This window comes from Ictalurus furcatus, chromosome 3 (assembly GCF_023375685.1).
Source record: "Ictalurus furcatus strain D&B chromosome 3, Billie_1.0, whole genome shotgun sequence".
NCBI classification, from domain to species: domain Eukaryota; kingdom Metazoa; phylum Chordata; class Actinopteri; order Siluriformes; family Ictaluridae; genus Ictalurus; species Ictalurus furcatus.
The window spans coordinates 36,779,259-36,794,258 of record NC_071257.1 but is presented as its reverse complement, the minus strand read 5'-3'; the positions used below and the strand labels follow the sequence as shown (position 1 = coordinate 36,794,258).

The 15,000-nt window shown below is 43.4% G+C and overlaps 3 protein-coding genes across 9 annotated transcripts in view; 2 read left to right on the top strand and 1 right to left on the bottom strand.

Annotated features, from left to right (window-relative positions):
• The window catches only part of arhgef38 (Rho guanine nucleotide exchange factor (GEF) 38), a 21,331-nt gene extending 15,244 nt beyond the window's left edge, over positions 1-6,087 (top strand). For both annotated transcript variants that reach the window (XM_053622215.1, XM_053622214.1), the window contains 4 exons: positions 1,554-1,688; positions 1,893-2,097; positions 2,483-2,682; positions 5,097-6,087. In XM_053622215.1, the coding sequence (XP_053478190.1) occupies positions 1,554-1,688; positions 1,893-2,097; positions 2,483-2,682; positions 5,097-5,279 (723 nt within the window). In that variant the 3' untranslated portion in view covers positions 5,280-6,087. The remainder of the gene's footprint in view (positions 1-1,553; positions 1,689-1,892; positions 2,098-2,482; positions 2,683-5,096) is intronic.
• A 758-nt stretch (positions 6,088-6,845) lies between these two features.
• ints12 (integrator complex subunit 12) lies at positions 6,846-9,809 on the bottom strand. Of its 2 annotated transcripts, none has more exons than XM_053622224.1 (7): positions 9,745-9,809; positions 9,215-9,372; positions 8,958-9,134; positions 8,438-8,622; positions 8,124-8,283; positions 7,645-7,797; positions 6,846-7,469 (listed from the first exon to the last, which is right to left on the bottom strand). In XM_053622224.1, exons 2-7 carry the CDS (start codon positions 9,368-9,370, stop codon positions 6,897-6,899), a joined length of 1,404 nt encoding a protein of 467 aa, XP_053478199.1. In that variant the 5' UTR covers positions 9,371-9,372; positions 9,745-9,809; the 3' UTR covers positions 6,846-6,896. The 2 variants fall into 2 exon arrangements, with proteins under 2 accessions (XP_053478199.1, XP_053478198.1); XM_053622223.1 differs by lacking the exon at positions 9,745-9,809 and adding an exon at positions 9,614-9,715.
• A 2,808-nt stretch (positions 9,810-12,617) lies between these two features.
• uso1 (USO1 vesicle transport factor) overlaps positions 12,618-15,000 on the top strand; it is a 24,298-nt gene continuing 21,915 nt past the window's right edge. For all 5 annotated transcript variants that reach the window (XM_053622212.1, XM_053622209.1, XM_053622211.1 and 2 more), the window contains exons 1-2: positions 12,618-12,836; positions 14,501-14,587. In XM_053622212.1, the coding sequence (XP_053478187.1) occupies positions 12,771-12,836; positions 14,501-14,587 (153 nt within the window). In that variant the 5' untranslated portion in view covers positions 12,618-12,770. The remainder of the gene's footprint in view (positions 12,837-14,500; positions 14,588-15,000) is intronic.

Here is a 15,000-nt window from a genome sequence, read left to right as displayed (position 1 = left end):
AAGAAACTCTTTAATTTCAGAGATCAATTTCCTGAATTACTGCCAAAAAGCCCCTCAGCTGAACCATCTGACATCTGTGCTCTGCATCTGACTCTTAACTGTGCAGAGAATCGTCTTTGAAGAGATCTTGCCCGAATCAAGCAGACAATTTTCACTGACACATCCATGACTTCTCTCATATTGAGCATCTTCACCGCATTGTGCTTGCTGGTGAATAATACAGTGGTAACCGAGGAAGTCTGTAAACATCTCAACCTCTGTTCATTTAGCGATGAAGTCATTAGATCGGCCTACCATGGCAGGTGCACCATCAGTGATTTATATAAGCTTTGACAGTGGCAAGTTTGTTCTTGTAGCAAACGCTTTAAATGTGGAAAAAATGTTCTCACCATGTCTGTGTTCCTTCAGTGGTACATTTATGGCAATTGGCAGACGCCTTTATCCAGAGCGACTTACATTTTATTTCATTTATATATCTGAGCAGTTGAGGGTTAAGGGCCTTGCTCAAGGGCCCAACAGTGGCAGCTTGGCAGTGCTGGGGTTTGAAATCATGACCTTCTGATCAGCGGTCCACGGTCTTAAACACTGAGCTGTAAAATGGCCAACGTCTCCTCTTTAACAGCCATGTCTACAAACACTATCCTACTATAAATACACAAATGTATCCGTATCAAAGACATCTATAGACTCGTCAAGATGAAGTGAAAAATTCTTCTCTCAGTTGGAGATGTAAGTTATGTTCCATCGCTTCACACTGACGTGTTAGAGTTGGTCTGGACAAAATCTTGAAACAAAGTCTGAGTCTGCAGCCTCAACAAGTGCCTCTTTGAGCACTTCCCCATCCTGAAAGGGTTTCTTGTGTCTGACAAGAAGATGGCTTAACTTCAGGGCCACAGTCACTGTTCGAACCTGGCCTTGTAAAAATGGATGACTTTCTTCTTTCGTAACTCACGCCATTTGCATGAATTTGCAACCGTAATATGCATCCCCTTCTGAGAAGCTGCTGTACTTGCTATTGGTTGTTATGGTAACCGTATAGCCTCAGAAGCGTATGATGGCAGTGCATTGGAGATATCGTTTATAAATCATTAGGCCTATGGATAGGAAATAAAAGTGATCTTAGCAGTTTGCACGTTTGCCTCACACCTCCAGGTTGGGGGTTTGATTCCAGCCGCTGCCCTGTGTGTGTGGAGTTTGCATGTTCTCCCTGTGCTGCAGGGGTTTCCTCCGGGTACTCTGGTTTCCTCCCCCAGTCCAAAGACATGCATGGGAGGCTGATTGGCATGAATCCTGGAGAGTCCTGCTGAGTTCTGGACTGTGATTGGTCAGAAGGTGTTGATTCATTCTCTATAACAGCAGCTCTGACAGTAGTGCAGCTGCAAATCGCAGGTTTATGTTAATGCGCTCATTCTGATACCTTATCGTTTCTATAGTAACAGCTCATTCATAGGGACTTGTTCTGCACTTACACGACAAGGTGGTAACAGCAACTCAGTGACGCATAACCCTACCCTACTATGTTTTATTCCTTACACAATATTCGTTATGTTTAGGCTCCTCTGTCGAACATCAGCGAGGTGCAGAACAGCATCATGGAGGAGATCAGCAACCTGATGTTCTTCAGAGAAAACGCACAGAAGCTGATGGAGAGAAAAGTCAGCTTTGAGAAACGAGAGAAGAAGAACATGGTAAGATTCAGGGCTGTGTCTTAAATCACGCACCATGCACTTCATTCTTCCGCTGTACACTAAAGTACCTGAGTGTACTCTTATTGTAACAGTGGATTAACACAAAGGTGCTTCTGCTGAGTACAGGTGGTCATGGAGCTCTAAACTGATGTGTGTGTGTGTGTGTGTGTGTGTGTGTGTGTGTGTGTGTGTGTGTGTTATCAGGCGGTAGAGTGTGTGCAGCCCCAGGCAGAGTGTGTAAGGTCCATGCTGATCTCTCAGTATCCTTCTGATCGTCTGTATGAGCTGAAGAGGAAGTGTAACGCCACTCAGGATCAGGACGTCACACTCCTGCAGGGGGAACTGGTGGCCTTACTGGAAGACCATGACCCATTCGGCAGCGTCACCCGCTGGCTCGTCGACACCGGGAGTGAGTCTGTGCTTGTGTGTGTGTGTGTGTGTGTGTGAAGCCTTTGTGATTTTTGTTAAACATCCCTTCACAGAATGCCTAGCTTTAGCAAATTTATATCTGCCCTCAACTCTGGATCAGCTGCTTCAGGCCCCGCCTCCGTGTTTTTACCTTGTTAGTACTTGCTAGCATGTCTGAAAGTGTAGTGATCCCAAGATTGGGCAAGAAACAGTAAAAGGACAGGAAGCTATAAGTAAAGTGGAAGACGAATGGGGTCAGGTGTAGAGTATGGAAGGCCATAGGGATTAAAGGAGGCTGTGAACATACAGTATGAGTAAGCATTGTGACGAAACCTAAATACGGATAAAGAGAACAGATAATGTCTAATTAATGTGCGTGTGTGTAGGCACGCAAGGCTACGTGTACTCGACCTTCCTGAAGCCGTATAACCCTCAGCGAGACGTTCACAGCGAACGCACTGATGATTTTGACAATCTCAGTCTGTTCGTGTCAGGCAGCAGGAGGGGCAGTCACTCCAGCTACAGTCCGTCCACTCCGTCCAGCCAGCAGGAGGAGACACCGAACACAGACGATGAGGCGCAGCATGTAAGTCACTGGTTATGAGTTTCAGTACTGGGGTTGTCCCTGTCCCTGAGTGTTATGACACAATATCTAGAAAAAAGTTTTAATTTGCAAAAACACTTCTTCTCATCTTGTGTTCATCTGATTAAATTCTCTCTAGAATGTGTATGCCCCATCCCCAGGGGCGTGTCTTGCTCTACAGTAGCAGCTTGTTAGCAGTAAGCATGGTTGATCGGTTTGTTTCTGGCTGTGCATCGTCTCGTACACGATTCCATTCTCATCGCTTGGTGGAGAATAAATAGTTGGAGTTTATCCATGTGGAAGTGGGCGGAGTTTGTGACAGCTTTGTGACTTTTCAGCGGAGTGTTTGATCAGTGTCTGAATGTCACTACATCAGACTGATGGATAATTCCGTCTTTATACACCTTCTCCATCAGTAAGAGTCAGTAATATCATTTTGCTACCAGTCAGATGCACCAAGTCTCAAAAATGCACGGCGTCTCGTATTCTAGAACATCATCCTGGTTAAAGCGGACAGGCGACAGTGAGAAATCCTCCACAGCAGAAAAAACTCTTGTTGCAAACTCTTCAACGTTCTCCGTATTTAGCTAGCTCAGTAAGATACTCTCAGGTTTGTTTAGATTGGGTGGGGTGTGGCTTGAATGCTATTGGCTGTTGTGTAAATCAGTCACATCAACACTCTGACTAACTGTTTCAAAAGGAACCGACAGCTCTGAAGTTGTTTCAAGGGGACATTAAAGTTTAAAAGTCTCTGTTTCTAAAAGATATCAAAGTCTTAATGGTTTTAAAGACATACAGTCCCCACCAAAACTATTGGAACGGCAAGGCCAATTCATTTGTTTTTGCTGTAGACTGAAGACATTTGGGTTTGAGACCAAAAGATGATTATGAGAATAGAGTCTAGAATTTCACATTTTATATCAGACCACCCAGTTTGAAAAATACTGGAACGTGTGACCGACAGGTGTTTCTTCTTACCCAGGTGTGTCCTGTTAGATTGAATGTTTAACAATAAATAGCTCTGAACATCTACTCTTGGTTTTAGCCTTCGGTTTCACCTGTGCAGACTGTGTTTGTTGTTAAAAAGGATAAACCAACATGAAGAGCAGAGTGGGAGAAAAGCGAGCCATTTTGAAGCTGAGAAAAGAGGAAAAATCTATCAGAGGCATTGCACAAACACTGGGTAAAGCCAATACAACAATCTGGAATGTCCTGAAAAAAGAAAGAAACCGCTGGTGTACTGAGGAACAGACACAGAACGGGTCGACCGAGGAAAACAACAACAGCTCATGACAGAAATATTGTGAGAGCTTTGAAGAAAAATCCAAAAACAACAGACAGTGACATCACCAACAACCTCCACAGGGCAGGGTGACGGTCTCACAATCCACCGTTCAAAGAAGACTTTGAGAGCAGACATATTGAGGTCATACCACAAGATGTGAACCGCTCATCAGCAGTAAGAATCAGAAAACCAGACTGGAATTCACAAAGAAACACAGAGATGATCCACAAAAGTTCTGGAACCAAGATGAACCTCTACCAAAGTGATGGAAAGACCAAAGTGTGGAGAAAGAAAGGATCTGCTCATGATCCAGAACATACAAGCTGATCTGTGAAACATGGTGGAGGTAGTGTCATGGCTTGGGCTTGCACGGCTGCTTCTGGAACATTCTCACTAATCTTTATTGATGATGAACTCATGATGGTAGCAGCAGAATGAATTCAGAAGTCTACAGGAACATTCTGTCTGCAGATTTACAGAGAAATGCATCCAGATTAATCAGGAGGAACTTCATCATGCAGCAAGACAACGATCCTAAACACACTTCCACCTCAACACAGGACTTCATCAGGGGGAAAAGTGGAAGATTTTAGACTAGACAAGTCAATCACCAGACCTTCACCCAACTGATCAGCATTTCACCTCCTGAAGAGGAGACTGAAGGGAGAAACCCCCCGAAACAAACAACTACTGAAAGAAGCTGCAGTAAAAACCTGGAGAAACTTCACAGAAGAAGAAACCAGCTGTTTACTCATATTTATCTTTCATCTCAAACCGGTGTATAGCACAAAAAAAAATGAATTGGCCTTCTCATTCCAATAGTTTTGAAGGGGACTGTAATGTTCATGGATGAAGTGATGACAGAGATATGAGAAAAAAGAAAGAATTCTAGTAGGTGTGTGATTATAATGAGTGTGTGTTGCAATTGTAATGAGTATGCAGTCCCTAATTTGAGTCCTGATTGCTGATTGGTTGGCCGTTATAACATCATCAACTGGCAATTGGAGTTCGACTGTGATAATGAGGAACAAATTATATATTTTCTGAGGACTAACAGTACTGTACTCTCCCTCACACACTCAGTAATCTGTATGTTTTGTGTGTGTGTGTGTGTGTGTGTGTGTGTTCTCAGTTCTACGCAGTGTATGCATTCGTGGCACGCTGTGAGCAGGAGCTCAGTCTGCAGGAGTACCAGCACGTCCGCATCCTACAGTTCTCCGACCAGGGGGGAAACAAAGACTGGTGGCTCGCTGAGTCCAAGGGCCAGAAGGGCTACGTCCCTGCTAACTACCTCGGCAAGATGTCCTACGCCTGAGGACATGACACCCATGACATGACAACACACCCAGGCTGTGTTCCAATTCCACACACCCTCGCCCCTCTTAGTGTCTCTTACTTCATCAGCACCAGTGAACCCCGAGTGGACTGATGATAGTGTTCATGTACACTATATAGTGTCTAGGTTGTGTGGTTTGGGACACAACCCCAGTGGACTGATTATATAGTGCACATAAACACCATTGTGTCACCCCCAGTGGATTGATGATGATGATGATGGTTAAATGGCCTACATAGTGAATAGGGTGTGGTTTGGGACACACCCACAGTGGACCAATGATTATGCACACTATGTAGTGTCTAGGTCGTGTAATTTGAGACGCACCCCCAGTGGACTGATGATGGTGTTTATGTGGCCTATATATAGTGTCTAGGTTGTGTGGTTTGGGACACACCCACAGATGACTGATGATGGAGTTATAGTGCACACTTGTAATATAGATGATATGAGGGGAAGTTAACGAGGGTGCAGATGGGAACACCTCCCCGTTACTGATTATTAACACTGTTTAGAATAAATACTGATTTGCCGTGTGGTGTAATGAAGGCCAAACCCGCACTAAGAGACGAACACTCTTAGCACTTTGATCTACACGTCTGTGTGCAGTGTTTCATTTCACAGAAGGTTTTATCATGAAGAGTAAAATGCTTTAATATAAATATAGATCTATATGTTTAGCTATATATTTAAAGAGTATGTATGATTATAGAAATGCTAAAGAATAGTTTTATAACAGATGAGTAAAATTTAAATGTCCTGATGAATAAATCTATTTTACACCTAACCATTTGTGTTCTTTATGACATCACGCCAACATTTCCTGTTTTATTAAAGGTGTTTATTAAAAGTACGAGTTGATCAGTGCTGCTGCTTTACAACAAATGAGGCACAGAGAGCATAACTAACACACACACACACACACACACACACACACACACAAATGAGCAGCATCTACACACACCTTCAAGTATTAGTGCTGGATTGTGGGTATATTTCCTTTCTTTTTCTCTCTCACTTTGATTTATTATTCATTTGGGATTTGGTCATGTGCACCCCCCCCACCTCTCTCACGCCCTCTATCTTTGTCTCTTTCTTTGAGACTAATTCTTCTTCTTCTTCTTCTTCTTCTTCTTCTTATTATTATTATTATTATTATTATTATTATTATTATCATCATCAATTTTCCATACCGTTTTTTTATCTGTCTACAATGTTTATTTTCTCTTTTTTTCTGGCTTTCTGTATACTGTTACTATGGCTTTCCTTTCTTCTAATTATCTGCCTTTCTTTCCAGCCGTCTTTCCTTCCTGTCTGCCCGTCATTTGTACTCTATGTATGTATTTCTTCCTTTCTTTCCTCCCATTTTTCAGTCTCTCTGTCCCCCTCCCTATTAACCTGTCTCTCTCTTTTTTAAAAAAATTTCATTTATTATTCATTTTAGTTTTTCTTTTTCTCTCTCCCTCTTTCTCTCTCACTCACCTTACTTCCTGTCTTCTCTCTCTCTCTGTGTGACAGTCACTTCCTCAGTATCAGTTCATTAGACTGTTAATCTTTTAATTAATTCCTCTCTCTCTCTCTCTCAGTGCTGGGTGTTTATTTCTTCAGCTTCCTCTGCGCTGCTTTCTTCTTCACCATCTGCAGGCGCTTCATGGCATTGAGCTGAGACTCCTGTGATGTTGGTGCTTTGCCATCAGCTGATGCTTTCTGACTGTTGGTGCTGTTACTATTGCTGCTGCTGTTGGCCCCGTTGCCTCCATTGCCCCCCCCGTTTGAGCCGCCCGTGCCCCCGTTCGAGCCACCCGCACCAGTGGAGCCGATCGCCCCGGGGGAGGAGGAGCCGGATTTTCCCGGGTTCTCCCCGCTGCCAGAACGACTCAGAGCAGGTTTCCCTAGTGTGAGAGGGGGCGGCGGCTTCAGCGAGGCCGCCGTGTTCCCGTTACCTCCATTGTTCCCGTTTCCACTTCCTGTTTGTGCTTTGGTGCCCAATGCAAACAGACCAATGGGCTTTGAACTGCTGGAAGAGGGGAGGGGCTTAGCAAGGCCTGGTTTGGTTCCAGAGGAAGCTGAAGCGGAGGTTTTGGTGAAGGCGGCCCAGCCAGTGAGGGCGCTGCCCGAGGGGAGAGACGAGGCACTGCTGGAGGAGTTCACCAGCGCCGTAGATGATGCCTGACACACACACACAGACAAATTTCTGTAAATATACACGTTAAATCAAATCAGAGAAAGAGAGAGAGATTAATTTATTACTATTATTGTTTTTTAGGTTGTTATTCATGAGGTCTGTGCTAGTATGAGACTCAGAGTGCTAAACATCTCAGTATAACCGACTCACTGTCCTCACCTTGACCTCGGTCCTCTTAAAGGCCTGAAAAGATCCCGTCGTGTCTGGTTTGGGTTTCAGCTCCGCCTTCTTCACCAGCGGGTCTTTAACCACCGGAGTGACCGACGTTATAGTCGGACTTGCTTTCTGAGGAGGCTTTTGCGTTTTCTGAGCCTGACAAACAACAAGAACGCCATAAATACTCCGGTGTTGACCAAAAAAAAAAAAAAGTGTTCAAAAGTGGGTAAAAGCTGTCTAAAAATAGAATTAGTTAAACTTCAGACACCACTTACATAAAACAATATAAAAGTAAAAATTACAAATGAATTGTGAGTGATGAGCACCCCCTAGTGCCTGCAGTGTGCAGTTTATAACTGTAGCTTTCCAACAGAACATTAAGAGAGACATCAGTGATGATGAAGAAGGAGAATCGGTCGAACCCTAGCTGTGAGGAAGTGCTATCGTTACAATACAGGAGTAAAGGCTGTAGATACGCTCACCATGCGCTTCATCTGGCGTGTGCAGCGTGCGCAGTACCACACCAACCTCGGGTCGTTTACGTCTTTATCCGTCACCTGAGGTTTGTGACACTCTTGATGGTACAGGTTGTGACACTCCTGACACTCCACCAGCTGATTCCCAGACGTCACCGTCATCTGTCTGTTATTAACAAGAAAAAAAGACAGATCAATCACATGGAGAAGCACTACGCTAACATTGTGCTAGCACTACGTCTGACGTGTATCGGACGTACGGTCGGATTGTCTCGGACGTGAACACTAGTGAACACTACAGCAGGGTGAACGTGACACACCTGCACACAACACACACTAATCCCATCTCCATGGCGAAGTCGTCAGCGTTGGTCTCGTCGCTGTAGCTGAAATCTCCTATGGGAACATCTTTAGTCTGGAAGGCGATGGGGGACGAACGATTTTCCGTTTTATCCAGACGTGGCTTTTTGGGCGGATCGCCTGCATCTCCGCACTCCAACCTCACCTGCAGAGAACAAACCACACAGAAAATTAACATTTACCTTAACACATCAACTTATATCCTTACACACGGCGTTTGCACCAAGTGACACTCCAAACGACTGCAGGATCCATGCGGCGGCCATCTTGTAAACACGTATGTAAAAGCAAGTGCAATCCAGTCTTTTACACTGGTGTTTCTTGATGACTAAACTCACTTACTAAAGACCCCCTCAATCTCAATCAAAGTGAAAACTGGATAAGGGGAAGTTGAGAAAGTTGCTAATCCCTATAACACTAAAATAAGTGAGGGATTACTACGTAAAATGAAATAAAACCAACGGTTTTCGAACAGTTCACCTTCTCAGCAGGTCTCTTCTCTGCTTCCTTCTTGCTCTTCTCCGAGGTGCTGGATTTACTGCTGGACGATGACGACGAAGAGGACGACGATGACGATGATGAGGAGGACGAGCTGGACGTCGATTTGGATTCCTGTTTGATCAGCTTGGGTACTGACACTTTGGAAAGCTCGGCTTCCTGCACGACAGGAGAAGAAGAAGACGTGTGAGACACGAACAGTGATAAAGACACTACCGTGGTGTGAGGAACATCATGACCTTCAATGAGGTACGATACGCTGAATCAGTTCCTCTGGACAGGGACTCGTCCAGCAGAGCCTTCAGCTTCTCCGCAGAGTCTTTGCTCTTGGAGTGCAGGTATCCCAAGCCCTTGAGGAAAACAGGATCCAGCTCCAAACTTACAGTTCCAGCCATGACTGTGGAGAAAAAACCCTCATGAACACCATTAAAACAATGCTAATCACCAACTCACTGACTGACAGCCACGACTCAGCTTCATGTTATTAGTCCAACTGCTTTGGTTTAATATAAGAACACTTTATTACCTCAGGCTGTAGGTAGATATAAATATAACTAGCGTATTTTAGACATAAATCATCGTCTAAAACTATCTAGCTAATTACATTTACCAGGAAACAAACTAGCTAGCTAACTTACCTCATCCACCTTGCTAACAAAGTGCAACTGTCACTTTTCTCTTTTCCACACTTACTTTAACTTCTTTTCTAACAAACTTTTTCAAATGAACCAATATACTGATCAAACATAACAATTACAAAAAATATTACCTCAGATAAACGTCAGCTAGTTCTCTCTTTCTCTTTCTCTTATCGAGGCGGGTTTTTTTTTTTTTTTGTTTCCCACCCCTACTCAGACTCTGCCCGCCTGTGATTGGCTCTTAGTTTCCCGCCTCCCGCGTGAGCATTCGCTAGTACTTCATGTTCACGCGCAGCCCCGCCAACTGAACTGCAAGGTTGTCCAATCAATTAAAGGCGCGTGCACACGAAGCCGTGCTGCCTATCCTCGTGCAAGAGGCGGGATTTTGTTATAATATGGGTGTGATCTAAACAAACAAACAAACAAACAAACAAAAAAAAAACGCTTTAAAACAAAAAATATATAGCTCCCAGTCCGCACGGTTTAAAATCCGGACGGAAACAAAATCTTTAGCGGTTATATTTAGATAATAGATATTGCGGGAAAAATATAAATTAATTTAAAATGCTTAATTGATATTTAAAATGTTTAATTATTTTAACACGCAAATAATTTGATGTTTAAAAGCTTTAAAAGAGGACTGTAAACGCTACCACAGAACTCGTAAAAAAAATCTATATAATTTTTTTTAAATAAGATTTTTATTTCCTGTTAAAAAAAAGTAACACATATGAGACGATAGATCAGAATTTCAGCTTTCATTTCCTTATATTTACTAATTTATATTTACTGTCAATTTAATGATTTAAAATAGATAGTATTTGAATGCAAATAAATACCAATAAATAAATACAGTAATAATTTTATGTTGCCACAGATGGGGAGATCCACAACTTAGACCCTATCTCACTGATCAGGCCACACAGATTCTAGTCCAGGCTCTTGTTATCTCAAAGCTGGACTATTGCAACGCACTAATCCCGGGCCTCTCATCCAGCTCCATCAAACCCCTTCAAGTGATTCAGAATGCAGCAGCACATCTTGTTCTCAACCAGCCCAAAAAGACCCACGTCACACCCCTCTTCATCTCCCTCCACTGGCTTCCTGTAACCACCTTCATCAAATTCAAGGCTTTGATGCTCACATACAAGTCCTTGTCTGGAACAGAACCTCCCTATCGCAACACTCTCCTTGAGGTTTATGTTCCCTCACGCAACCTGCCATCAGCTAACGACCAACACCTGGTAGTGCCTACTCAGTGAGGAGCGAAGCACCTTTCCAGAACCTTCAAACCGACTGTCCCTCAGTGGTGGAATGAACTTCCGACCTCAATCCTGACAGCAGAATCTGTCACAAAAAATGGCTAAAGACCCACATGTTCCGTGAACACTTCACTAACCCCTAACTAGTCCCATACATATATGTGTGTGTGTGTGTGTGTGTGTGTGTGTGTGTGTGTCCACATACTTTTGACCATTTAGTGTATAATGTGTGACGTACGGGTACTTGTCTCAATTTTGTTAGCATCAGGTTAAGTACACAACGCATAAGATTAATGGGGAGTTTAGGAAACTTCTGCAGTTTTTAGAAGATGACGGTGCAGGCGAGATGACTATCACACAAATAGCACCCACGTGGCCAGTTTCTACCAACATACATAGAACAATAAAGATAGTTGAACATACAGTACTAAACAAATTTTGATGTTATCCAGTTTTGATATGCCAATGCTAGTGGTGTGAAATGCCTGCTGAAACCTGATTGGCTGAAGGCAGCCATGTTTTTAAAGAAATCCAGTGATGAAATAAAAATCAAGTTACAGATCAGTAGATCGATGTAACACACCAAATGCCAGCTCACTTGGACTTTTGGTTCCTGATAAAAAGCTATTTGGACCTAACCCCGCCCCCTATCGTTGACCACGCCCCCAACCCTTGCAGAAGTCCTCATAACTTTGTACTGAACATGAACATGTTTGATGAACATGAACAGGTTTGGTTCAAATTCATATCACCAATCATGAATTACAACTAACTTAGTAAAACAAGCTCCACCTCTTTAGAATTGATTGATGTGTGGCGGCCATATTGTTTAAAAATGTCAACATGTTTTTGATTGATATTGAGGATTACACGCTCCTGAATATTTTTACATCACAATAGTGAATATTGGCCAAAAATCCTAGGACTAGTTTGCCAAAGTAGGTTTCACATATGGAAATTATCATAAATTTGAGTGGGCGTGGCTAAAGGGCCCAAAGGCATTTTCGGTGCTTCGACCCCAAATTTAATTTACATAAATAAATTAACAAATAAATAAATACATACATACATACATACATAAACCATGTCCCTGTGCTTTAATCGCTGTCTGTCTCTTTAAGAAACCGTCACTCGCCAAACCGGTTTTATTTTTTATTTCCCACCCACATTCCGACAAATCCCGCCTCCTGCACTAGGATTGGCTAGGTAGTCACACGCGCCTCACGACCAATCCGCTGATTGGAGAACCGTGATGTCAATTTTAAACCTGAGGACCTGTTTAGTGAAATTAATTAATTGTATAAATTGTATAAATTGCATTACAAAATTAAATTTTGGCGAGTTAACATGTTGCTAAAAGCTGTTGAAAAAAACGTAGATTTTTGTTAGCTAGGTATATTAGCCTCGTAGCTTCATTTAAAGATTTCCATAATGAAAATCTTTACTAAAATCATTGTATTTGAAGATTTGTGTAAATGGGATTTGTTTTCCCTGAAAAGTATTGTTGATATATTTATTAATTTATTACGCGTTTGTTTGTTTGTTTTTCCCCTCATCTATTTCTCTGTGTGATAGGCGGGACGCTCGTGTGAACAAACAACCAGCCAATCGTGACGGAGAACGCGAAGAAGAACTGACCAATCCTAGCACAGTGGGGCGGGACGTATCAGAATACAGGTAGGCGGCTGTTGAGCCACGTATCGCCACGTTTTCGCGCATGCGCACGAAGCTGTGTTAGCACTTCCGGGGTCGGTGTAGGAAACTGGGTTGGGGGCAGGTTTCAGAGCGAAAACAACATCGCGCTCGCTCCTATACTGTGGGAAAGAGCTGCAGAAGTTGGTTAAAGGTGCGGAGTTTAGAGTTTACGGTGAAAGAGTAGTTCTTAACCGGAGAGGATGAATTTCTTCAGGGGTGTGATGGGAGGACAGAGCGCCGGGACGCAGCCTTCTGGTGTGGAGACTGTAAGTTCACTTTCACTTTATTCTCTCCTCTGGAAAAAAAAAAGATTAAACATGGCTGCTGGGGTACATTAGAGCGTTATACACTCACTGTCATGCTTATAAACATGTTATAAATAAAATAACTTTCGCCAGGAGGCTGAGCAGCCGGTGGTTAGCACGGTTAGCTTAGCTACACCGACCTGCGTGTAGTGCACTACACGTCCTATAGAGAGACATTTGAGACACAGCCGGCCCGTGTCCCAAATGTCTCTCTACAGCACGTGTAGTGCACTACATAGTGTACAAGAGCGGATCCGGGTTTATACCATAGACACTACAGAGCTAAATCTAGTTAACCCTATGTAGGGAGCAGTAATCTCTCTGTAGGGCACTACAAAAGGTGTAGAAGCCTCATTTTATACCCTTTGTAGTACTGTATCTATTCAACTTAAACTAGTGCACACAGAGAATTGGGAGGTGAACGTGTTTGACTCTATGTAGTGCACCAAGGAACTGAATCCCACACTATGTAGGGTGTAGGAGTCTTATTTTGTACCATATCTAGGCCCAAAGGGACCAAGGACATTATAGAGGACTGTCTGTTCACCTGTGTACCGAATGGTGGGAAATCATCACTATTTCTCGCTTCCAAGAGAACCCATGTCACACCCCTCTTCATCTCCCTCCACTGGCTTCCTGTAGCTGCCCGCATCAAGTTCAAGGCCTTGATGGTCACCTACAAGACCTTGTCAGGAACAGCGCCCCCTACCTCAACTCTCTCCTGAAGGCCTACGTTCCCTCTCGCAATCTGCGATCGATTAGCGACCGACGTTTAGCAGTTCCAACTCAGCGTGGCTCAAGGTCCCTTTCCAGAACCTTCACACTAACTGTTCCTCAGTGGTGGAATGCACTTCCAACCTCAATCCGGACCGCAGAATCTCTCACCATCTTCAAAAAACAGCTAAAGACCCACCTCTTCGTCAACACCTAACCAACCCATAAAAAAAGGCACTTACATCTCTACTCTGCACTTTGCTTCTTCTGGAATTCAATTAATAGATCTTGTATGGTAGCACTACTTGTATTGTTCTCTGCTTGATATCGCTTTGCTTGTATCTTTCTCATTTGTAAGACGCTTTGGATAAAAGCGTCTGCTAAGTGAATAAATGTAAATGTAAATTTAAACACTGTGTGTGATGTCACAGGTGTGGCAGGTATGACATCACAGGTATGACACACTCCTTCAGCCAATCAGAGAGCTTGTCCTTCTCTCTTTTTGGCCCCTGATGCCAATTCCGCAGTTAATATATCAGTTCACAGTTCAGAGTCATGTGTTTGCCAGCAGGGCCACGCCCCCGGACCCCGGGGTCACGCTCAGGCTTCTCCTATCAGAGTGTGAGAGGAATTTTTCTCTCTGTTCAGTAGAAGTGATAAAGTCCTGAGTGTTAAAGGGACCCTCAAGTTCACGTATCGCTCTGAGACACCGAACACCTTCATCCATGACTGACTTAAACAACGTTTTGTTTCTTACTGTTCTGTATGAATGCAAACACACACACACGCGCGCGCACACACACACACGCGGCCCAGGCTGACAGAGGTAATAGTTGTCAGCGTGAACTCGTGTTAAGCTCATCACTGTGTTAATATGTTAATGTTGGTGTTTACTGGGTTTCTCTGTGCAGATCCAGAAGCTGTGTGACCGTGTGGCCTCGTCCACACTGCTGGAGGACCGCAGAGACGCCGTCCGCGCACTCAAGTCCCTCTCTAAGGTCCACTCTACTGCTGGTGTATCACAACCACCCCTGACTGTCTGATCTGTCTAACTGTCTGCCCGTCTGCCTGCCTGTCTGTCTTATCACATCACTCCTAATCTGTCTGTCTGTCTGTGTGAATGTTTCTCTGTGTGTGTGAGTGCCTGTCGCTTTGGCTGTCTGTCCATTTGTCTCTCTCTCTCTCTATGTTTATATATATGTATGTGTGTGTGAGAGAGAGGGGTAGATCTTTTCCTGTATCTGTATTATTATGTAAACAGTAGGGTTAAATTTAATCATTGATTTGCCTTTTTTAATGTGGCATTATGATGTCTAACCCTTTATTTATTTGTTTGTTTTTGGTGCAGATAGCTGCGCAGTATTAGTAGAGTTGCTAAAATGATTAATGTAGAACTAAACTGGTGAACTTT

What these genes read in the sequence shown, in the direction of transcription:
- ints12 (XM_053622224.1), bottom strand. Translation starts at nt 9,370, where the DNA reads ATGGCTGGAACTGTAAGTTTGGAGCTGGATCCTGTTTTCCTCAAGGGC. An exon ending in CGTATCGTACCTCATTGAAG is followed by an intron (nt 9,135 to 9,214) that starts GTCATGATGTTC and finishes CCTGTCGTGCAG; the next exon opens with GAAGCCGAGCTTTCCAAAGT. An exon ending in CACGCCAGATGAAGCGCATG is followed by an intron (nt 7,798 to 8,123) that starts GTGAGCGTATCT and finishes GTTGTTTGTCAG; the next exon opens with GCTCAGAAAACGCAAAAGCC.